Genomic DNA, 25,972 nt, shown 5'->3' with positions numbered 1-25,972 from the left:
TGTAACCAATTTCATTGATTGAATTGACGGAAGGGTGCATATGCTCTTGTGATAGTTTAATGTTTTGCAATTATATGTCACTTAAAAAATCATTGCAAGTGTATTATTTTGACGTGCTTCTGTAAAGCCAGGGCAGGGAACTTGATTACAGGCAGCGGCAGCCCAAGGTTTCATAAAAAGCAACTTATAAGTGGGTCCAACTTTTGGCAAGCAGAAAAATTTTAATCAGTAAAAATTAATTAAAAAAATATATGATGTAAAAAATATTTTTTTTTAAATGTTATAATTTTAATTTACTTACTTTATCTTATTTATTAGAAACATGCTATTTATAATTAAATTAATTTCTTAATTTTAATAAATAAGCGTATATTTTTAAATTGTTTCGAGAAAGAAAAAGTAATAATAAATATTTTAAAAGAATTAACGGATATTTAACCTCACATTTTTAGAAGAGGGAATACAATATAGGACTTCCATTTCTCATTCACAAGCAGCCTTCACAAAAATGGCTTCAGCTCCTGCTCGAGATGACAAAAGTCTCTCTCTCTCTCTCTCTCTCTCTCTCTCTCTCTCTCTCTTGCTCCCTCTCCCCCTCCACACAACATCCTGCTCTCGATGATAATTTAAGTACTGTTATTCATATTAAAATTGAAATGTTAATCTGTGTGATTTTCGTAACTAAAAAATGAAATCGTGAATTCAGGTGGTGCAAAAAGAGTTGCGGTCGTTGGTGCCGGTGTTAGGTATCTCAATTTTACTGTTCATCACACTCATATGTTAAATTTATTTCAATTTTTTCACTTTTTTTACATTTGCTTATTAGTAGAATTCACTGTTGGAAGTAACTGAATTCATATTAAATATATCTATACCGCATACTTAATTTTTTTATAGACTTCTTCCTTACTAGATATTTTGTAATGTGTGTTTGAATTTAAGCTACAATCATAGTGTTGGTGGTCTTCGTTACGTGATTATGAAATGTAAATTATTTCTTTTATATAGCGTAGTCTCAGGGTTGTAATAATACCAAATGTATGTTGCAATTGGGGATAAGTTATTTAAAAATGTAGTGTTGGTGGTCTTAGCGACGTGATATTACTAAATTGGAATTATACCTTGAAATTAGGGATAAATTAGATAGAAGTGTAGTATTCGTGGCCTCGATGACATATTATTAGAAATTGGATGGTGCATTTGATTTTAAAATAAATCTAATGTGTAATTGAAGGGTAATGTTGTAAAACAAAAAAGGACTACCCACAGTGTCTCTAATTACATGAGATCAGAATCTGAGACAAGTTTTCCAATTATTAGTCCGTCTCTTATATTTTTAATCAATTTCTTTGGCCAATGCTACTTTGAAATGGCAACAATTACAAATTTGACCATTTGGGTGATATTATCAGAATGTGAGTTAACAATATTCTTTGACTTCTAGTGGCCTTGCCGCTGCTTACAAATTGTCACTGCGAGGTTTGAACGTCACAATATTTGAAGCTGAAGAGAGAGCTGGAGGCAAGTTAAAAAGTGTATCCCAAGATGGTCTAGTATGGGATGAGGGTGCAAACACTATGGTGTGTAGGGACTGTCAAATGTTGCAAAAATTTTCAGAGACTTACTTGCACAAAAGCGCATAAAGTTCAATGACACTAATAAAGCTATAATGGCTTCAACTTTTGCAGACAGAGGCTGAGGGGGATGTCAGTTATTTGCTTGATAATCTTAGGCTTCGTGAAAAACAACAATTTGTAAGGGAGTTTGCCTTACTGGTGATTGATTATTGGCTTTATATTATTTGTACTTAATCCTAAGAAACAAGTATAATTATGTATGATACTATGATTTGAAAGCTGAAGCATTGTGCTTTGGATTTTAAGCAGATATCAAACTTCAAACTTATATCTGAACTGCCTTTTCATTTTAACCTATTGCAGCCAATATCACAGAACAAACGCTATATTGTAAGAGATGGAACTCCAGTACTGGTAATTTCCTTTTCCGTATGCTGTTGATTAAGTGTATTTCACCTTTATCTAGCATGCAATCGCTTAAAGGTGTGTTTCATAGACATACGTTACTGTACTAAGATGCGTGTCCTTGATCAGCTACCATCAAATCCAATTGCTCTGATCAAAAGCAATATTCTCTCAACTCAATCAAAGGTACGCACACGCGCGCGCACACACTTGCTTCATCACTTTCAAATTTGATTGGTTGTATTTAAAAACTAACGAGTATATGCATCCTCTAATAGTTGTATTAAGGGATTGGAGAAGTGTATGATGAGGCGCTTTTCTTCGGAATGTATTATGCATAGAAGTTGACAACAACTTGTGTAGAAAATGATGCGGTGGGGATAAGTACTCGTATAGAAAAAATTATATAAAAATGAACTATTAATAAATTTGCTCCTTGGTCTGCATTTGAATTATATACAAAAGTAGAACCCTGTCCCCTGATCTAAAGATTCTTTGCTGTTTGACAAGCCTACATAGCATATTATAATGTGATAGACCTTTCCTGAATCATGTATGTGTTGCATGATTTAAGATTAAGACTTAAGAGGACTATATGCTTCTGCATGTCTTAATTTTTTCGGGGTTAATTATATGTTCTAATCTTCTGTGGAAGAACTGATAGTATTATGCATGGTGTCCACTTAAACTAAAGTGAAATAGGTCCGTTTGTATGTGTTTATACTAATTTTCTGATTTAAGATGTGCTATTTTCCTAATAGATTTGTTGGCTTTGATATTCACATGTTAGAAACGTTTGGCAGTTCCCCAATTTAGGACTAGAGAAACTCTGATAATATGTAATGTGGTTATCCCGCATTATACACTTAGATAAGGTCTTCCATGGTAGTATAATTTGGAAGTTCGAAACTAGCTTTCTAGTTCTGGACTTTAATCTTGTGAAGTGTATGTAACTGGTACAGGTTCAGATGCTATTGGAACCATTCTTGTGGAAGAAAAAAAAGGACTCGGAGATCTTGGAGACACATGAAAGGTGATAGATAAAAACTTTCTTCGCTAATAATGTCTCTAGTTTAGCGTTGGCCTTGGCCTTTTGTGTCTTGTTCAACTACTAAGGCTCGGACATGGTTCCTTCTTTTCGTTTTTTGTTGAGTCGGACATGGTTTCTTGTTATTGTTTTTGGATGTATTACTTTTTAATCAATAATTTGTAATTTTGGATATGCTGATGAATTCTTTTCAGTGATAATCATTAAAAAAGTATTATCTGGGGCATACCCATGAGCTTGCTGTTGCATCAAGACTTTTTTACAATACTGCAGTAATTATAAAAACAAAAGTGTATGAACGGGCGCGAAGAAGAATCCTGGCACATAGCATTTTAAACATAATCCAAGTTCAGTTATATTTCTCACCTTGCAGCCCACGTTTATCCGAAACTATTCTATGCTTTTGCTTTTCCCCCCCTTGCTTGCAAGTTTATCAGCTTCTGTATGTCTCTTGGTATATAGCTCGCACTCGTGGAGAAGTGGTTACTGAATATTTTGAAATTACTTTACATTCTTACTGCTATATTGTTGAGTGTTGGCTGTTGCTGTGTAATTGTGTGTTTCCAGTTTTAATATTTTACTGCAAAACAAGTCATTCTGGTTCAGCGACATGTTGGCTTGGAAATGAGTTAAACATCAGTACTACTTGTTGAAAAATTTGAAATAGATATCTACAACTTGCAATACATGGCTGGTGACTTTGTATATTTTATATGTTTTTACAAAAAGTGTGCGCGAAGAAAATCACAAGTTCAAAGGATGCCTTACAGAGGGAAAACTTAAAGTCCTGTTTTATGGTTGTATAAAGTTTTGGTTATCCGTCTTTGCCATCTCTTGTATATTGCTCACTTAATGTCTAATGCAAAAGATTGATCATGTCATCATTTATACATGCCTCACATTTTATATTCTTGTCTAAAATCAATATTTAAATCTTGTTATTTTTTTTCCAAGTAAATATTATCACTGATCTGTGACTTAATCTTATAGATATGATTCTAGATATTGGACTACCATTTCGTATCCCATTTCTCAGCTTTTAAGTAAAAAAGTATTCTAAGGCCAATCATACTTCTGTGTAATATTTACTTTCCTCTTCTTTTATACCTAATGACATGTTGCTGTTTTTTTGTAAGATCTAAGCAGATTAGAAAGCTCAGTATCGAGTTGCTTATAGTGTTCTGGACATGCTAATTTGTTATTTTGTTTCTTCAGCGTTGGTGGCTTCTTTCGGCGTCATTTTGGGCAGGAGGTATTTATACAGCTCAGTATCTAGTTTGCCCTTTTTTTCTGATTTATACAGCTACCCAATTTGAGTAAATTTTCTCTCGTTGAACTTTATGTAGTTGGTATTGTGAGCTTAATTTATGTTTTGCAAGGTTGTTGACTATCTTATTGACCCTTTTGTTGCTGGTGTTAATGCTGGAGATCCTGAATCCCTCTCTGTTAGTATCTCTTTCATCTCTTCAGATTAATCCAGGCTATCTCAGTACCAAGGACAACTTAATTCATCTTTATGTTATTTTAACCTTTCTAGTTATAGTCACTGGATGCATGCTAAAGTTTCATTGACATGGCACATTTTGTGTTTCTAAATTGAATCAACAAGCCTAGCATCTTTGCAACATTAGATCTGAACCTTTTACTCACTTTCTTAAATGATATGCTCACTTTATTTAAACAGATGGTCCATGCATTTCCAGAATTGTGGAATCTAGAGAAAAGGTATATTTTATCTGCTTTCAACCACTACTGCTACATGGGAATCGTGTATGAAGATCTATAACATTATTCTCTGTTCTCTGCTGTTGGTGGTAAAGATATGTTTCTTTACTGCTTGACGATGACAATGTTCCATCATTACAGTTTTGGTTCAATCATAGTTGGTGCATTTCGGTCTAAAATATCTGCCAAAAAGGTAGAGGGTGGAGGAATGAATGCTTCTTCAAAGTCTAAGAGGCGTACACGCGGTTCATTTTCGTTTTTGGGTGGAATGCAGGTAAACGTGCCGGATTGTTAACTTCATTTGGAATAATTGTTATACATACCGGCAAGTAACTTATATATACTAGCAGGTAACTTCGTGTGAAGCATGAGTGGGAACTTGGGTCATTTTTTTTCCCAATTGAATGCATTTTTCGTTACACTATTATTAATATATTTAACCAGTCTTAATTTTAATTTTGGCATGTAGTACTAATGAGTTATAACTGCAAAATAAAGAAATTGAAAAGTAGTTGGACGCGAACGATTGGATTTGTCATACATGTGTGTGTCCATATAAAGTTTTTATTATATCTATTAGTTAACTTTTGAAGTAAATTCTAATTGTATCCTTTAGTTAAAGATTGTAGTATAATTCTAATGAACAATAAGTAACAAATTATGTTTTAAGCGGTAAATATATAAATAAAGAAGAAATAAAAAAGAATATAGAGGAGTGATATTAAATGAAGTACTAAAATCAGGTACTAGTGAAACGGATTTTCAACTTTTAGGGTCTGTTAAGTATTGTTGTTGCAGACATCAATAGCTGTTTGGTCAAATTTAAAAATAGCTGTTCTACAGAAAGTATGCACCCCATGCAAAAAGCTGTTTTTCAACGGGAGCAAGTCTCACCGAAAACGTTATTTTCAAAAAGGGATACTAGCTTATATTCCGTGCATTGCACGGATAATTTTTAATATTTGTTATTGTATTATTTATATTTTAACATGTAGTTTAAAGAAAATATATTATGGAAGGCCAATATCATAATAACATAAAAATGATAATATGTGTTCGATGGATTCGAACCTTATTACTTTGTTCTTTAAAATTAACAATTAAACTATTAAATTATGATATGTTGTTTACGGAGACATGGTTTAAATATTTAATTCTTTAGCATTACATTTGACTGGCGTTATTCTTTTTGTACCAGCCAAACTACCTACGAAACTTTCGGTTTTCGAATTTTAACGATGTTAGCTTATATTACGTGCAAATGCACAAAATATTTTTAATATTTGTTATTGTTATTTATTATTTTCAGTATTTGTTATTTTATTATTTATATTTTAATAGATCAGAATTTGAACTTGGGATATATTCAAAGTTAATAAAGAGTATTTGTGTTATGTGCTTGTGTATAAACCGTGGATGTCTATTTTCGTATATTTTTGGGTATTCCTAATGCTATTAGTGAACAATTGGTTTTTATGTTTGTTACTATGCAACATTTTTGACTTTTAAGTGATACCATTGTACTTTTGACTTTATCCATCTAATACCACTCCGTTAGTCATCTGTTAGCCAAACATTATTCCTAAGATTACCAAATGGAAAAGCCATTTGTATAGTGGTACCATTAGGAATATCCTTTAAATAAGTTACAAGTTTATACTTTTAATTATATCTATAATGAAGCCAATCTATAAGTCTCTTTCCTTTAAAGCCTTGAAGTTCTAATTTCAAGTAGTGGCCTGAAGTTGAAGTCGTGATCCCTGGGCCAGCCCTTGTCTCGCGCAAGAACAAGAATAAGAGTGACTATTGTTACAAGTACTTACATTCCGATCCCTGATCTATAGCTATGGCTTTGTTCGATTTATTAGACTTGAGTATATAGAGAATGTCACCCAGAAGAAAGATTGAAGCCATATAGAGTAGCAAGTAAACAACCTCCCTCCTGACTCATGATTGTCAAAGATCATGTCGAGTGTGAGCTGGGGTTGGTGCGGTATCAGTAGCTTTGTAAGAAGCTGGAGCTCTCTCTGGCACTGATGTAGCAGTCTATCTCGCGTCAGCAGCGCACCTTGCATCGGAAAAATCTTTCAGAGCTTCTTTCGATTTGTCCAATTATGGTAAATAACCAAGTCTTTGGCAGCTAGGGTTGCAATTGGCTAGTAGGTTTTAGTATCTAAGCGGCTGGCTAATGTTGGGAATCCACCCATCGTTCAGGAGAAAGGTTGCTTTACTAAGATTCTGATATAAGGCGCATTAGCACTTTAGAAAGATTGCTCGTTAGCTAGGCCGTTTTCAATAAAGATTGAAACATAGTTCTGGGGGAAACTCTTGCTTTCGAACAAACAGAGACAAAGACAAAGGCAACAGTTTGTAATATAATGTTAAAGATCTTTCTTTATTTTCATCTCTTAGTGCTATGCTAAAATCAGGTTGTATTATAAATTTTAATTTTTGATATATCAAGTTTCCTTTTACTACTGCTATTAATTACTGCTATTAATGAATCTTGTATATTTCCTATTATTCTATTGTCTAGTACATATATCTGTATAGGAGTATCAATATTTTTCTGAAAATATGCTTTTATTGTAAATTCTATTGCTCCAAAATAAATATTTTTTAGTTTATTTGCTTCCTTTTGTTTTAATCTGGATAGTTCTCTTTTTATCAAACCATCTGTTATTAAATTTATTTTTGCTTTTCCATTTATCGTATCTATATCTATTACATTTTCATATTTTTGAGCTATATATCTAACTTCTTTATTTCTTTCAAAATATGATGTTTTGAATATCTTTTTTATTGTTAGTTCTTCTGTTTCACTTTGGATTTGATTATATATATCCGGTTTAAAACTTAGAGTTTGTGATGTTCCTTCTCCGTATTCATCCATTTGATAATATACATCTTGTTTTTCACTTGATTTTTTTAATGACATTTTTTCGAACTATATTATTATCCAGTTATATTACTTGATAAAATTATTCTTTTAAATCCTTGTATTCTTAGTTTATTATTTCTAAATGTTATTATCATATTTCCAAGTTGTTGATAACATCTTATTATTTCATCCCTATTTTCTCTTGTCCATTCAATTTTATTTTTTCTTTCTTGCAATTTATCTAGTTCTATTTCTATTTTTTCTTGATTTTTTTATTATTTTTTTATTTTTCTATTATTTCTAGTTATTGCATTTGGATTTATCCAATTCGTTTTTTAATTTTTTGTCTTAAATCATTTATTAATTTATATTGTTCAGTTAATACTTCTTTTAAGTCTTTTATTTGAATTTCTATATTAGTTTCTTTAATAAATTTTTCTCGTTTTATTAAAAGATTTTCTTCTTCCAGTCTTCTAATTTTTTCATCTCTTTCTTCCAACATTGTTCGTAACCTAGCTATAATATCTAATTTTTCATTTATTATTTGCATACTTATTTTACAACTTTCAATATGTTGATTTATATCTTTATTAGAAGTAAAAGTTTTTATCTGCTATCATTTTAATACTTTTTAACTTGTAATCTTCCATAAATCAAATATTTATTTATTTTATTTATATAAGTATATTAACTGTCTATATAGAATTTTCTTACACATTTGTTTTGTTTAAATTAATAGGTTTGCTATTATTTTACATTTATAACTTTTATTATTATTATCTCTTAGTAATTTTGCTGGAGGTCTCATTTAATTTTCAAATTTTTATTCATATTCATAATTACTATTCAATTTCCACTATTCATCGGTTACTATTCATTCCGAAATTTTGAACTTTGTTCCACTCAACTTTTAATGCTTCCTACTATTTGCTACAATAATTTTTACTATCTTTCATGCTTGCTACTATTTACTATAGTTTTGATACTGTTTTTGCTGTTCATCTTCAGGTTTGGCCTATTTTTAGCTCTGATTGGGGATCGTTTATTATATCTGATAACCCTAAAGAGGGAAGACACACAGATATATAAATCATAAAACATGTTTTATGAATTATGTTTTTATGATTTCTCTACAATCCATAACAATTTAAACAATTTAAACATGACAGTTATTTCTATATATTTAAGCATCCTAACATATTAATCGCATACCAAATAAACAAAACCATTTAAACAATTATAAAGTTGATGAATCAAGAACAGCTCACCGGAGTCCCTAGGGAATGCTATGCCCCTATTTCGACTTCCCCGTCATCTTGGGCTTTGCAACTTTAGGCGTCTCAACGGACTATCTACCGTTACTTGCTTCTTCATCTTTATAATTATGATAATAGTAGATGTTTATTGGGTACTTAATCTATATGAAATTTTGCTTAAATATATATATAAATGGTATGCTATCTTGTTATAGATTGCAGATGTGAGGTTTTTAGCTGGCCATTAATGTATAACGAAAAGAGATTTGTATAAGAAAACTAATAGAGAAAATAACTAAGTGATCGATTTCTAAACTCATAAAAAAAATCACACTTCTTTTGTTACAATTCTCCTCTTTTATAGAGGGAGAGATTTCTATTCTTTTCAGACATATTATTCTTTCTGTTTCCTTTTTTTTCTTTCATCCATTCTTGAAATCCTTCTATTGTGCATGACATAGGAGACTTGAGACTAGTATTATCGTCTTCTATAGTAGAATTCCTACCATACTTGAATATCTGACATATTATTATTGGTTTTCCTACAAAGTCGGTACAAGCATCAAATACCATTACTCCATATATTCCTCCTGGTCCATATGATTGCATCATTGAATTAATGCTTTCAACTATTAGTGGTGGAAGTTTTGATATGCTTCTTAATGTTTCATCGACCATGATTTTATCAATAAATCTCAACATTAATAAGATTTCTACCACTTTAGGATCAACGTCTTCTTTACAGATATACCTTGGATATTTACTAAACTTTCCAGTTCTGAGGATGGTATTATTGGACTTGTAGTCATAAAATTTTGTTATATTTTCAAAGGCTACTCTTTTGGATATTTAATTCTGTCTGATATAGAAACTTGAGGTTTTGGTTGTTCTGGTTTGGATAAGTGTTGATATTGTAGGAGTTGTAGCTAGTCTTGATACAAAGGTTTGGGGTGTAATATTTTTGGTAAGCTTTATAGCTCCTTCAAGAGTTTTTATAAGGTTATTAACTTCTTGGGTCAAGGTTGTAATTTGTTCATTCTTCCTCTTGATTTCTTCTAGTATCGTTTTCATCGGTTAAATATTTTTATTATCCCTGTCCATTTTCTCTGCTAAGAAAATCTGCAAGAATATTTTTAGTACCTGATATATTTTTTAATAATAAAATCATAACAACTAAAGAATGCTTGCCAATTTCTTCTCTTATTTAATTCTGATAAAGGGTCAATTTTATTGAATATAAATGATCTGAGTGTTATCTGTTCTTACAACAAATTTTACAGGTAACAGATAATAATGAAATCTTTAATTCCTAATTTTACCGCTAATAATTCCTTTTCATTAATATGATAATTCTTTTCATTAGTTTTCCAAGTTCCAGCTGCATATCTACATATTAAAGGGTTTTCTTTATTAATATCGTCTTTTTCAAAAGCTACTAATACTGCTCCCCATCCTATATCACTAGCATCTGTAAATAATTCTAATTGATCAGTATCTTTGGGTAATCGTAGTTTAGGTAAATTTTCTATCTTTATTTTTAGTACTCTTATTGCATTTGTATGATCTTCTTTCCACTATAAAGTTTTATTTTTCTTTATTAAATCTTGTAGTGGTTTTCTTAATTTTGGCAAGTCTTTTATATAATCTGAAGCGTAATTTACTATTCCTAAGAATTGTTGTACTTTTTATTTTATAAAATTTCTTTAAAATTCTTTATTTTTGTTGATATATGTTCTTGTAATTGAATTCCTTCAGAATCTATAATATATCCTAAATATTCTATTCTGTTTTTAAATATTTCTGATTTCTTTTCTGATAATAGGATTCCATGTTTTCTAATAATCTGAATAAATATTTCTAGATGTTTTGAATGATCTGTTAGATTGTCACTAAATATTAATATATCATCTATATATACTTGAATAAAATCATTCATTTCTCTAAATATTTTATCCATTCTTCTTTGGAATATTTGTGGGGTTGTTCTTAATCCAAATGGTAGTACTATCCATTCATAATGTCCTTGTGGTACGCTAAATGCTGTTAAACATCTAGATTTCTTAGTTAATTTTATTTGCCAGTATCCGCTTTTACAATCAAATTTACTAAACAATTTTTAATTACTTGTTTGGTTTATTAAATTTCTTTTATATGGTAGTAAATATCCATCAAATATAGTCTTTTTATTTAGTTCTCGATAATCTATTACCATTCTAGCTTTTCGTCTTTTTACTTCATTATGATTTCTACTAAAAACGCTGGGCTACTATGCGGACTTTTATTTTCTTGTATGAGTCCTAAGTTTAATAATTCTTTTATTTGAACTTCTAACTCCTTTTGATCTGTTGGACTATATCTTATTGGTCTGTTCCTAATTATATCATTAGGTTTATTAGTTTTATTTCGGCGTATGTTTTTTCTTTTTCCCATAGCTTTATTGGATGTTCTCCAAAATTTATTTCTAAGGCTTTTAAATATTTTTGTTTTAATATTTCTAAATTAGTTTTTATTTCTGCTTTGATATTACTTATTTCTATTGATTTTACAGGTACTATTTTTTTTAATACTATCCATTTTTCGCAAGGTGTTAACAAACTTATCCTATCTTGTTTTATTATTTGAGTTCTAAAAGAATCTAAAAAGTTATTTCCTAGTAACATTTGTTGTTTCATATTATTTTCTTGGTATATTATAGGTAACCTAAATCTTGTTTTTCCTAATATAAATCTTACATTTTCTGCTATTATATCTATCTCTTTTTTATGGTTATTGAATCTTGTTACTATTATTCTATTTTTAGTACGTTTCCATTTGTGTTGAGTAAATACTTCTTCTTTAGCTAAACAGATATATGCTCCGCTATCTATAAATATCTTTTGTTCTATATATTTAGTAGGTTTATATTCTACCTGTGCTTCAATATATATAGCTACCATTTTATTCTATTCAGTAGTTAAACTTTCATCATCACTATCATTTTCATTTATATAATTTATTTCCTCTAGTTCTTTTTCACTTATATAAAATACTTCTGCATCATACCAGTTATTATTATCTTCTCTTATATATTCTAATTTCATTATTAATTCAGTAGTATCTATGTATTTTACTCCTTTTGTTGCAATTTAGGACACTTATTTGCATAATGTCCTTTTTCATTACCATTCCAGCATTTACAATCTGCTATTTTTGTTTTATTTCCTTTTCTAAACTTTCTCTTATATCTAAATCTCCTTCTATTTTGAGGAGTATTTCTATATTTTTTAAATTTTCTTCTTTTAAATCTTCGATTAAATGGTTTATAAGGTCTATAAGTTTTATTTTGTTTTTTATAATATTCATTTTGATTATTATAATCTGTTTTTCTATATTTCCTATATTTCTTTCTAGTTTTATAATTTTGATAATCACATCCAAATATTAATTTTTTCTCTGTGAAATTACAGATTTCTTTTAATCCTTGTTTTTTATCCTTTTTAATGCTCTGTTGAATTCTATATTCCTCACATTTTCGAGTTAAATATGCTCTTAATAATCTAATTCTTTCTCCTAATATATTTTCCTTAGGTTCTAGATTATTATATTCTTTAGTTATTTCGGTATTATAAGGTGAAGGTAAATGTTAAAGATCTTTCTTTATTTTCATCTCTTAATGATATGCTAAAATCAGGTTGTATTATAAATTTTAAAATCTGATATATCAAGTTTCTTTTTACTACTGCTATTAATGAATCTTGTATATTTCCTATTATTCTATCGTCTAGTACCTATATATGTAGAGGAGTATCAATATTTTTCTGAAAATATGATTTTATTGTAAATTCTATTGCTCCAAAATAATTAAATTCTATCTGTATAGCATATTTTTCAATAAAATTGACCCTTTACCAGAATTAAATAAGAGAAGAAATTGGCAAGCATTCTTTATTTATGATTTTATTATTAAAAATATATCAGGTACTAAAAATATTCTTGCAGATTTTCTTAGCAGAGAAAATGGACAGAGATAATAAAAATATTCAACCGATGGAAACGATACTAGAAGAAATCAAGAGGAAGAATGAACAAATTGCAACCTTGACCCAAGAAGTTAATAACCTAATAAAAACTCTTGAAGGAGCTATAAAGCTTACCAAACCTTATAAAAACTCTTGAAGGAGCTATAAAGCTTACCAAAAATATTACACCCCAAACCTTTGTATCAAAACTAGCTGCAACTCCTACAATATCAACCCTTACCCAAACAGAAATATCCAAACCAGAACAACCAAAACATCAAGTTTCTATATCAGATAGAATTAAATATCCAAAAGAGTATATAGAAGCCTTTGAAAAGATAACAAAATTTTATGACTACAAGTCCAATAATACCATCCTCAGAACTGGAAAGTTTAGTAAATATCCAAGGTATATCTGTAAAGAAGACGCTGATCCTAAAGTGGTAGAATGCTTATTAATGTGGGGATTTATTGATAAAATCATGGTTGATGAAACATTAAGAAGCATATCAAAACTTCCACCACTAATAGTTGAAAGCGTTAATGCAATGATGCAATCATATGGACTAAGAGGAATATATGGAGTACAGGTATTTGATGCTTGTACCGACTTTGTAGGAAAACCAATAATAATATGTCAGATATTCAAGTATGGTAGGAATACTACTATAGAAGGCGATAATACTAGTCTCCTATGCCATGCACAATAGAAGGATTTCAAGAATGGATGTTAAATAAAAGAGCAATTGGATTATCAGTTCTAAAATCCAAACCTGAAGATCTTATAAAAGGGAGGAAGACATGTGTATTAGGAACAAGTATGAAAGGAGACGTAGAAGAAATACTAACATTATATTATAATAATGATGTTTTGAAAACAGATACAAGTGATTTAGCAGTCCTGCATAACAGGATGGAAATTACAATCATGCACCAAAAACCAAGGAGTTTATTAAGGATATTATTACAGGACAAAGAAAGAAGATTGTAGTAGTTTTAAAACCCTTAGTAAAGGAATGAGCATGTTCTAATCCTTTCGAGTAAGATTGTAATAATTCTTGTTATTTCAACATGTAATATTAAAGTAATTTTATGGCCCAAACAAAGTTTGGTGACCATGACAGATTAGAAAATGTTTTTACGGCCCAATGAAAATTGGTGACTGTAATATATGATTCTACGGCCCAATGAAAATTGGTGATTGTAATATATGATTAATATATGATTCCACGGCCCAATGAAAATTGGTGACCGTAATATATTAGTAAATATAGATAGCCAAAAATTATGGAATTCCAGACAAAAGACAGAAGGCAGAAGGCATCAAAAGGAGTGGATGAAAAAAAAGAGGAAGCAGGAGGAATAAAAGCACAGAAGAAAAATTGCAAAAGTTGAAAAAGAAGACTGAATAATTCATAAGTGGACATAAGTAAAAGAGAAAGCGGGACTAAAGAAAAATTGCAAAAGTTGAAAAAGAAGACAGAAGAAAAGAAAAAGAAGGAAACAGAAAGAATAATATGTCAGAAAAGAATAGAAATCTCTCCCTCTATAAAAGAGGAGAATTGTAACAAAAGAAGTGTGGTTTTTTTATGAGTTTTGAAATCGATCACTTGATTAGTTATTTTCTCTCTTAGTTTTCTTATACAAATCTCTTTTCCTTATACATTAATGACCAGCTAAAAACCTCACCTCTGCAATCTATAACAAGATAGCATACAGTTTATATATATATATTTAAGCAGAATTTCATATAGATTAAGTACCCAATAAACATCTACTATTATAATAATTATAAAAATGAAGAAGCAAGGAACGGTAGATAGTCGATTGAGACGCCTGAAGTTGCAAAGCTTAAGATGACGGGGAAGTCGAAATAGGGGCATAGCATTCACCAGGGACTCCGGTGAGCTGTTCTTGATTCATCAACTTTATAATTGTTTAAATGGTTTTTGTTTATTTGGTATGCGATTAATATGTTAGGATGCTTAAATATATAAAAATAACTGTCATGTTTAAATTGTTATGGATTGTAGAGAAATCATAAAAACATAATTCATAAAACATGTTTTATGATTTATATATCTGTGTGCCTTCCCTCTTTAGGGTTATCAGATATAGTAAACGATCCCCAATCTGGTATCAGAGCTAGAAATAGGCCAAACCTGAAGATGGACAACAAGAACAATATCAAAACTATAGTAAATAGTAGCAAGCATGAAAAATAGTAAAAATTACTGTAGCAAATAGTAGGAAGCATTAAAAGTTGAGTGGAACAAAGTTCAAAATTTCGGAATGAATAGTTGTAAGTCGCGTAATCCCCTTGTAGCTTGATTCTTTACTCATTCCATACTGGGAGGAATTGCAGTAAATCGTTCGAGAACACTTTCTTCCTATTTTTTTATCAATGATATCCGACGATCAAGACAATTCCCGTTAAACTCTTTCATTTCATAGAAGTTCATTCTTATTCTTTCGAAGCCAAATAGCATAATGTGGGTGGGCGGGAGATTCATAGACACAGAAAGAGTAGACCAAAAGGGGCAGAAGGCACTCAGTTGTTTATTTGAAATCAAGGAGCAACAGGGTACACCTTTACACTTTATCGAAGAGAGCTCGAGGCAATAAGATGAAAGATGAGCGCCCTTCAGTACCTCCCTCTCACCAAACCTGACAAAGGCTCTTCCACTTTTATTTATTTACAATATAAGCTGTTCGACTGACTCGTTGGCTCCGCGTTCATGAAATTCCAATATCAACGGGACAGGGAGCATAATTTCATTCCCAACGGGGGATCTTTCTTTTATACTCCGTGCTAAGAATCTCTTTTTGTGCGGGTGCGGGCCGTTCATGCCTTTGGAATCGTCAGGTGCTGGCATCAGACAGAATTCCATTGTCTAATTGGGGACCTTGCGATTGATTTGGATTTTATCCTCTAAAATAGTTGGGCTGTACCTTCCTCGGGTGTAAAATGTTGAACCTGAACCAACGACGACTATGACTACTAATGATTATGCTTTTCACCCATCTGCCGCTTCTGGCGCTCGGGCTCAGGCGTTGAATGAACGTGCAGTAGAACTTCGGGCTGGAATACCCTAGAAAAAGAAGAGTTCATGTCATCCATGTCGTAGTTGACTTCTTCGTCTTAGGCGTATTCCGTCAGTAATGAGTGTTCAGACATCTAGTGAAGTCAGTCTCCTCGGGTAAGAGCGCTGGTGGTACTTAGTTACCTAATAAGGGGATTCGCTTCTTCTTTTCTTCGTAACTCAAGGGAACGACTGACTCTGTTGTTGTGGCGGAGTAATGAAAAAGAATAGCCACTTCCTTATGCCTTAGTATTAGTTTGGCAGCAGAGAAACAAGCCTGACTATTCTAGTGAGACAATTGAGGCGTTAGAAAGGTAAATCCCTCCCCTACGACACCAATAATCGGGCCGAACTTCCGCCTGCCTCCATATAACAAACTGGACGAACCCAAGAAATAACCCCTCACGTGCGAAATTATAGGTCGGAATTGGATCCGGATCCTTTTTGGACCGAGCAAAGGGAGCACATCATTTATGAGGAGCCGGACGACGATGCCTCAGACAAAAAGTACAATAAATTTTTTATTTGCATGGAAAAAATGTAATTTTTTTTACCAATCGTAAGATCTATATTCCAACATGAGACTTTACCATTGTGGAGCGGCTTATTGCCCTTCGATTAGGCCTATGCCTACCATTGCCTCTTTATAAAGGCTTTTGACAAGATGGCAGAACTCGGCCTTTTTGGCTCTTATTTTCAGGTAAAGCGGGTCCTGTACTTCACTAGAGAATTGGATACATGACTTATAATTTATAAATAACCTAGAATGCTTATGTGAAGTAGTGATAGTAAGAGGATTACCGACTTGGTAGGGAGAAAAATGTATAAGTGTTAAGATGTAGGCATGGCTTATGGTTCATGACATCACAATCATAATGTCATCATTAGGGCTTAGTGTCAACAACTTAGAGACCAAGTTTTGCTTTCTATAAAACAGGCAATAGCCTCCTCATTTATAACACAGCTGATAATATAACAAACAGATACTCATATACACTCTCCAGTTTACTCTTCCATCTCGTTGTTTCAAACACTGCTTCCTATAATACATATCTATATATTTGGTCTTATACAAACATACCAGTTGATAATAGATACATTGTAAAATTTATGGGAAACTATATGATTTTAGAAAGGAAAAGCGGTTCCATATAAAAGTAAAAAACATTTAATAATACCAAATAGAAAAGCCAATTGTGCAATGGTACTGTTAAGAATATTTCATAATTTTATAACATGTAAATAAAGTTTGCTCGACAAAATGGTATGAGATGGATGAAGTCACAAGTACAATTGTACAACTTAGATCGCATGGTACTAAATAGAAAAGCCAATTGTACAATGGTACCATTGAGAATATCCCTATTTTTTTTATTGTTTATGAATAAGTGTATATGAATAGGACTCTAAAAAATAAATAAATTAATATCGTAAAGAATCAAAAACAAAATATGTAATGCCCTAACCCGCATCCATTGCAATACAAGTTACGGTCTCAATACTGGCATCTAGAATTTTAACATTTAGATCCTACATAAGCAAACAACTAATAACACAATCTTATATCTGATAATTTTTTTCAAGTTTACAACTATTACACACCGCCAAAAGTGTTTTATAATTATAGTACCATAGTAGGTTATATTAATTGTTATAATTAGTACACACTACAACTAAGTAGTCTATATACATGTACAAGTGTCCTAACGATCAAATCACAAAACTACTTCATGTCTAACTCACCTGCGGGGATTGATAATTTTAGAAAAACATTAACCACTATAATATGAGTGAAAATTTAGTTTAGAATCTCTTTCATGTATGTGGGATGCAACAAGTATATATTACATGTAATTCAATCAAGGTCTCTTTACACTAATGAAAATAAAAACTATAATAGTAACTTAGCAAAAAAAAAAAAAAAAAAAAAAAACTATAATAGTAGTGTTTTTCTGTCCTAATAATCTATTCAAAAACTATTTGATTGTTTATATTTTATATTTGTATGAATATTATAAATTCAAGTGCTTTGCCTAATTCTAGTTTCTTAAATATTTTATTCATAATTATGAAATGCATTATTTTTTATTAACTTCAAATTCCCTAGAATATTTTTTATTGATATGTGTTTGTAATAAGATATTAGAAGAATTACCACTTGCAATGTGCAGGTTTATACTTGTCTGTAATCTAATACATTTATTATATTAATTATTTTAGTTCTCTTGAATCGCTATTATTGACATTATTTTGCAATATGATATTAAATTAAATAATGGCCAACTGCTAAGCATGGATTTATAGTATTTGTTATTGTTAGAAATGGAGTTGTCTTAACATTACAGATTGAGAGTTTAAACTTTAGTTACAAGGCACATTTATACTTTATAAAACTTATTAATTCGAAGACTAGTATGAAATTGTTTCTCTAGCTGTGAAACATAGTGACTACATTTCAAAAAAAAAAGAGATTCTTATGTGTTTCAGACTTTCAGTTAGCCGTGTTCTATTTCAGCAAGTACTTATCTCTTTTGTAGACACTAACTGATGCACTCTGCGAAGAGGTAGGCAAAGATAAACTCAACCTGCAAACAAGGGTTCTGGAATTATCTTGTCCCTGCATCCAGGAACCTCAGTTGAAAAATTGGTCCATTTCATATGCTCCAGATTTCGGCAAGCACTTAAAAGAACAATCTTTTGATGCAGTCATCATGACAGTGAGTACATCGTTTTTAACACCTATCTTGACAGTAATACGTTTCCCGAGCCTTTTCCATCACTGAATTTCATTCTTTTGTAATGGAGCTCATTGTGAAACTGCAAACAATTCGAAGAAACATGCCAAGCTTGTAAGGTGTCGAATTTCTGCTGCTCAAATTAAGACATTATTTACTAAAAGGAACTAATATGCAACAGGCTCCACTTTGCGATGTCAAACAAATGAAGATTACAAAGAGAGGAAAACCCTTTGTACTTGATTTCATTCCTGAGGTTCGTTGCATCTATGGGTGTACAATAAAATACTATTTTTGCACTTAAATCACAATACTTGCTCATCTACTTCATCCTTATGCTTCTACAACTTAAGTTAATCACTTTGTAGTGATGCACATATTTACTTTTTCACATATGCTATGACAATGCATAAACAAACTTTTCCATAGACTAATAGACCTTGCAAACTTTTTTATGGATTCTTTTCTCTCATATGGTATGCCTGTCAATAATGTAGGTGAATTATATGCCACTATCTATTGTTATCACCTCATTTAAGAAGAAGAATGTAAAACGACCCCTTGAGGGATTTGGAGTTCTTGTTCCTTCCAAAGAGCAGCAAAATGGATTGAAATCACTTGGTAATACTTGGTTATCGATTATAAAGAAACTATAGCACATACCAGTATTTTCACTATCTTTTGCTATGCAGGTACTCTCTTTTCCTCTATGATGTTTCCTGATCGTGCACCTAGTGATTTGTATCTTTATACTACTTTTATTGGGGGAAGTAGAAACCAAGAATTAGCAAAAGCTTCAAGGTTATCTCTTTCACTATGTTTTCCTCGTGCTTGTTCTATTTTTGCTTACGTCGTTGTCGTGCACATTTCAATTATGTTGTTTTTCTTCTGTTACTTTTTTGTTGCAAATGTTTACAAGGCTTTACATGTTTAATTGTTGTAGAGATGAACTGAAGCAGATCGTGACTTCTGATCTTAGACAATTACTGGGTGCGGAAGGGGAGCCAACATTTGTGAAGTATGTGTTACAAGTCAATGGTGCTTATATTTTCTATCAATTTTCTTAAGCCATTGTCTTTTGGGCTTGTTATATTATGGATCTGTTGCAAATCCAATTATCGCAAGTTCTATTCTTCATTTTGCAGTCATTTGTATTGGAGTAAAGCATTTCCCCTTTATGGTTGTGACTACAATTCTGCCATAGAAGCAATTGATAAGATGGAAAAGAACCTTCCAGGATTTTTTTACGCAGGTAATTAGTGTTCACATCATGGGGAGTCTACTTGTTTTATTTCCAGCTCCTACTGGGATTAAATGGATAATGCTTTAACTTGCTGTAAGACTATTACTACTACCCAACTCTTCAAATTCCCAATTCAACAATAAATAACCAAATCTATTCTAGTAGGAATATATCCTGTAGTAAGGTGCATGTGGAGCAGGATACGTTGTTATGTGATTGGATAATTTACTAATATGTTATTGTTATCATATTGAATTAATGAATTGTTTTATTTAGTAGTGACAACCACCATACATTTCTGTAGTCATTTATTTTTCCACCCATTTACTGCTAGTCAATTATAATCTCTCGAAAACAAATAACTACTCCTCTCCTTGGGTGAAATAGCACCTCTAACAGGGAAATAAATTTACCCTGATCTGTGTAATACATAGTCTTTGACATTACTCTTCTTTCATATTTGGGGTTCTAATTGCCTAACAAGAAGTCAACCTTTTCCTTTTGCACTTAGTTTACTAATTACTTTTCTCTAATTTCCTGAACATTTTAGGAAACCATAGGGGAGGACTCTCTGTCGGGAAAGCAATATCCTCTGGGTGCAAAGCAGCTGATCTTGTTGTCTCATATCTAGATTCTTCTTTAGAGGATAATCTGTCAAGGGAAAACTGTACTTGAGCATCTGAAAGTTATGTAGATCACTTTCAATAGGAATCAGACATAATCTTTAACCCTTTGCATGAGCAGTAGTGTGAAACTTGTTTCCTAGTATTCTATTTTACCTAGATGGCATAGCCGCCATTGTGGAAATGGGGACAACTTAATCAGTGTATAAATATATGGTATACTTTGTATACCTAAATTAAACTCTTAAAACTTTAAATTCAGAATTTGACCAGACATAATGAAAAATTTGTCCTACAAATTTTTTTTTAACCCCACAACTAAGATTGTGACTTGAGAATACATGACTTGACTTAATTCAGGTTATATTCTGGAATATTTTCCCAACATATATATATATAATTATCTTGTGTTATTTCACAAATTACCCTGAAAAATAGATACATAAAATAGCTTTATGTGTGTGAGAAAAAGAAAGCTGAGGTTAATCTTAGAAAATTAGACAATTTAAGCTAATGATGCTGTTTCAAGTGATTTACACGTCACGCGCATATGCTGAACACAAACTAACTCTACCCATGTCAAGCAGATTATTCACTTCATCTATATTAAGAGTAAATGGAGTATGATTAGACACTTCATCTATATTTGAGTAAAATCGAGTGTGTGGTAGGTGGTAGGCAATACGGCAGTGTTTTATTAAAGTGCTTCTGGGATATTCTTGAGTTCTACGTCAGGCTCCCTATTCTCCTATGAGTATAGTTATATAATTAAAAAAAAGAAATTCAAGTACTTTATTCGTAATATCGCCCATATATATATATACACTAGTATAAACCTGTGCAATGCACGGTTATTTTTATCACTATAACAGAACAGGGAACCTCATATTCTATCAATTTAAATAATTGAGGCCTTTTCCATTAATTAAAAAATTAATTAATTACATGTGTGTGTTTTAACGAGTAAATATGGTACCGAAACTTAAAAATAATCTTGTTAAAAATATTGCAAATCACAAAGGACCAACAGACCAACACCTAAAGGTGGTTGGCTTTAAGATAAGCTTTGCTCAAGTTCCCACCTTACCCTTACAACATCCAAGTAAAACAACATCAGTCTCCCTAAAGTAGAGTACATTTTACAAAACAAAATACTCAAATGGAGTTCAGAAAGCCAATAACGGAACATGATAGCAAGTGACAAACATCATACATTTAAATAACAGTACATTGCAGTAGCTAGCAAGCAACAATACATTACATTGATTCACATAATCAAATTACAGTTCACAGAGACAAACTCAAGCCATTGGCAAACTCAAGCCATTGGTAGGATTTTTCTTGTACTACTTCGATGCTCTTCACTTTTCGATATAATAAAAAAATAATGAGGATAGGAATGAAAGACAAAGGATAGGAGTAAAATACACACTTCCTAGCATAACCTTTCTTGACAAAGTCAATCCTCTCTCCAGGGCTCCTAGCACAAAACAATGACATTTGTCCATCATATTTTGTCATCTCGTATTCAGCCCACGATAACTCTTCATCTGTCAATACCCCTTTTATCAGTTGTAAGCTTTCAACAAACTTATTATACTGATGAGTCCGACTGGAGTGTAGGATCATGTCAGACGATCCAGGCCCGTGCGAAACCCCCGTTGAGGATGATTCCCGATACAATTCTATTACAAGGGGGCGGAAGGAAAAAAAGGAACGGAGGTATTCACCTATATTTTCCTTTCGAACTTTGAAGGCTTGATGGACAAAGTCCAATGTATTTTGCCCCAAATATGTTTCAGGAAGATTTAATTCTCACATTTTTCCATCCTTCACAAAGAGTACATTCACAAAAAATCATAACATCATGTGCAGACACTACAAAATGCATAAGTAATATAATCTAGCATATAATAATACAGAGCACTAGCAGCTAGCAATCAAATATTATACATAAAATAATAGTACATTGCAAGCAGCTAGCAAGCAAACATCAACAGTTCACAGAATTGAAAGTAACGATACATTACACTAATTTAATATGAAAATTAAACTCCAAAATTCAAATTAACCTTTTGATATATTCGATAATACCGAAGCACAATCAGTTTCAAATCTTCTACTGAACCTCTTATCTGCAAGAATAAGCACATTCAAACATCATTTACGTGAAATTATAAAAAAATCAAAGGTTAAAAAACTAAACCTCATTGGCAGCATCAAAGTGTCTAATAATTTGTCACAGCGAATCATCTTCTCATCTAAGTATATGACTTTCATAAGAATTATGATGGTAAGACCTTGTCTTAACCAATTTCCAATAATCTTAACAATCATGTTTGAATTAAAATGTATAATTCGCGGCATAAACATGTCCATGTTGTCAACCTCTGGTCGTTTTGAAATAGACTACAAAAACAAAACACACACAAATCTAATTAAATTTCAAAGTAATTATTTAAATTTGTAGATAATTTAGAAATGACAGTGCTTTTCCATTTGTTGGGATTCTCCCGTGCTTGCGAGCTCTTCCACTAATTTTGTTTTCAGTTTTCGAATGCAGGGGTGACATAATACTATAATTATTCCCATTAAATCACTTCACATGGACAAGTATCAACTGAATTCCGCAATATACACTACAACTACATTTTATTGTAATAATTTCTTGCAAACAATTTTAGAATCTAATAACTAATTGTACTGAGCATAAAATGAAATGACAAATTTAAATAAAATTATAAAATGTTTTTCTAATCACATGTAATCATTCTACCTTTTTGTGGTATGTGACAACTTACCAAAAGTTCATACAAAAATTTCATAGAAGAAAAATGGTGAAGCCCTGAAATACATATTGTCATATAGAGTATGCAATTTCATTTTAAGGATGTAAATCTAATGCTCAATTTTTTTTTTGTGTTATTTCGCATAGACTTTGCCAACGGCCTTCTTACTCAAACTAAAGTTAGGAAATTCATTTGATGCTGAGATTTGCAAAAGATGCGGGAAGGAGGTTGAAACATAAGACCATCTTTTTTGGGATTGTGAAGACTCTGTTTGGGTCTGGAATTTTATTCAAAAGTGGTGGGTTTGGACTTATCAAAGGACTCTTGTTGGCAATCAATATTGTCGCAGAAACAGTAATTCTTGAAGCAATTTTAACTGCAAGATTTTGAGAGACAATATAGATTGCCAACAATAGTCCTTTGATAGTACAAACTCCACAACTTTTGGATAAAATTCCAGACCTAAACAAAGTCTTCACAATCCTAAATAAGATGGTCTTGTGTTTCAACCTCCTTCCCGCATCTTTTGCAAATCTCAGCATCAAGTGAATTTCCTAGCTTTAGTTTGTGTAGGAAGTTCGTTGGCAAGGTATTTGTGAAATAATGCCACAATAGAATGTAGCTGTATTATATATTGAGTTGCCGCTTGTCCTTGTCAAGTAATTTAAGGGGAATAATTATACTATTAATATGTCACCCCCGTATTCGAAACCTGAAAAAAAAATTAGCGGAAGAGCTCGAAAGCACGGGAGACTCCCACCCAATGGTAAAGCACTGCCCTTCTTGAATTATCTACTAATTTAGATAATTACTTTGAAATTTAATTAGGTTTGTGTGTGTTTTGAAGTCCATTTCAAAATGACCAAGGGTTGACAACATTAATATGTTTTTCCCGCAGATTATACATTTTAATTAAGACATGATTTTTGGGATTATTTGGCAATTGGTTAAGGTAAAGACTTACCATAATCCTTATGAAAGTCATACACTTAGATGAGAAGATGCTTCGTTGTGGCAATATTATAAACATTTTGATGTTGCCGGTGAGGTTTAGTTTTTTTACCTCTGATTTTTTTTATGATTTCATGCAAATGATCTTTGAATGTGCTTATTCTTGCAGATAAGAGTTTCAGTTGAAGACTTGAAACTGATTGTGCTTCCGTATTATATATCAAAAGGTTAATTTGAATTTTGGAGTTTAATTTTCATAATATTGAATCAGTGTGATGTACTGTTGCTTTCAATTCTGTGAAATTGCTTCGTAGGTGCTTGCAATGTTATTTTATGTATGATGAATTATGGCTAGCTGCTAGTGCTCACTATTATTATAGTCACTTATGCATTTTGCAGTGTCTGCTGTATTCAGTTTAGCACATAATGTTATGACTCTATCGATATAAAATGAATAATTATGATTTTTTGTGAATGTACTCTTTGTGAAGGATGGAGAAATGTCAAAAATTAAATCTTCCTGAAACATATTTGGTGCAAAATACATTGAACTTTGTCCATCAAGCCTTCGAAGTCCGACGGAAAAATGTAGGTGAATACCTCAGTTTCATTTTTTTGTCCTTTCGGCCCCTTGCAATAGAATTATATTAGGGATCATCAGCAACGGGGGTTTCACGTGGGTCTGGATTGTCTGACATGATCCTACCACTCCAGTCAGACCTATAACAATATAATAAGTTTGCTGAAAGTTTACAACTGATAAAAGGGGCATTGACAGATGACGAGTTATCGTGGGCTGAAAACGAGATGACAAAATATGATGGACAAATGTCTCTGTTTTGTGCTAGGAGTCCTGGAGAGAGGATTGACCTTGTCAAGAAAGGTTATTTTAGGAAGTATGTATTTTACTCTTATCCTGTGTCTCACTCGTATCCTCTATTAACTTATTATTTATTTTTTCTTATATAGGAAAATGGAGAGCATTGAAGTAGTACAAGAAACCCAGCCAATGGCTTGAGTTTATCTTTGTGAACTGTAATTTGATTATATGAATCAATGTAATGTATTGTTGCATGCTAGATGCTGCAATGCACTGTTATTTTATTTATGATGTTTGCTTTATATTCTGTGTAAGACACTTACTATCATGTTCCGTTATTGGGTTTCTGCACCTCATTTCGGTAATTTATTTTGTAAAATGTAATTTGCTTTAATGAGATTGATGGTATTTTACTTAGGTGTTGTAGGGGTATGGTGGAAACTTGAGCAAAACTTATCTTAAATCCAACATGCTTCCACTTTTAGGTGTTGGTCCTTCATGATTTGTAATATTTTTAACAAGAATATTTTAAAGTTTCGGTACCATATTTATTCGTTAAAACACGAGTAAAGCGCACTTTGTGTACGTGTATTATGTGTGTCAGACCAATTGAGATATTAAATTTTAAAAACTCCTACTTGGTGTATTTGAAACTTTTTTGCAATTTGTGTATTTCTGTCAAATAATGGCAACGCCGTTGCAGTTACTTTGACATGGGGAAAATTGGTCGTTTACTACTTATATGCAGAACTTGGAATCAGGATCCAGCGAAGTTTCGGAGCTTAAAATGGCACGAATTCTTCATTTTTCAATTCGCAATCCATTTAAAACATCTTCC

The 25,972-nt window shown here is 31.8% G+C and overlaps 1 protein-coding gene across 6 annotated transcripts; it reads left to right on the top strand.

Annotated features, from left to right (window-relative positions):
- The first annotated feature begins 461 nt into the window (after window positions 1–461).
- LOC141683057 (protoporphyrinogen oxidase, mitochondrial) lies at window positions 462–25,551 on the top strand. 6 transcript variants are annotated; one of them, XM_074487750.1, is made up of 22 exons: window positions 512–630; window positions 707–746; window positions 1,445–1,580; window positions 1,689–1,754; window positions 1,941–1,991; window positions 2,112–2,168; window positions 2,945–3,015; window positions 4,246–4,282; window positions 4,410–4,475; window positions 4,715–4,755; window positions 4,897–5,029; window positions 18,511–18,690; window positions 18,890–18,964; window positions 19,206–19,329; window positions 19,401–19,509; window positions 19,652–19,726; window positions 19,854–19,960; window positions 20,502–20,637; window positions 24,484–24,541; window positions 24,806–24,902; window positions 25,093–25,197; window positions 25,284–25,551. In XM_074487750.1, exons 1-18 carry the CDS (start codon window positions 531–533, stop codon window positions 20,624–20,626), a joined length of 1,593 nt encoding a protein of 530 aa, XP_074343851.1. In that variant the 5' UTR covers window positions 512–530; the 3' UTR covers window positions 20,627–20,637; window positions 24,484–24,541; window positions 24,806–24,902; window positions 25,093–25,197; window positions 25,284–25,551. The 6 variants fall into 6 exon arrangements, with proteins under 6 accessions (XP_074343854.1, XP_074343851.1, XP_074343852.1 ...); XM_074487751.1 differs by having other exon boundaries at window positions 24,806–24,906; XM_074487753.1 differs by having other exon boundaries at window positions 462–539; window positions 24,806–25,197.
- The last annotated feature ends 421 nt before the right edge of the window (window positions 25,552–25,972 follow it).

Source organism: Apium graveolens, chromosome 9, assembly GCF_009905375.1.
Source record: "Apium graveolens cultivar Ventura chromosome 9, ASM990537v1, whole genome shotgun sequence".
In the NCBI taxonomy this organism is placed as follows: Eukaryota; Viridiplantae; Streptophyta; class Magnoliopsida; order Apiales; family Apiaceae; genus Apium; species Apium graveolens.
This window is presented reverse-complemented; position numbering and strand designations above follow the sequence as displayed.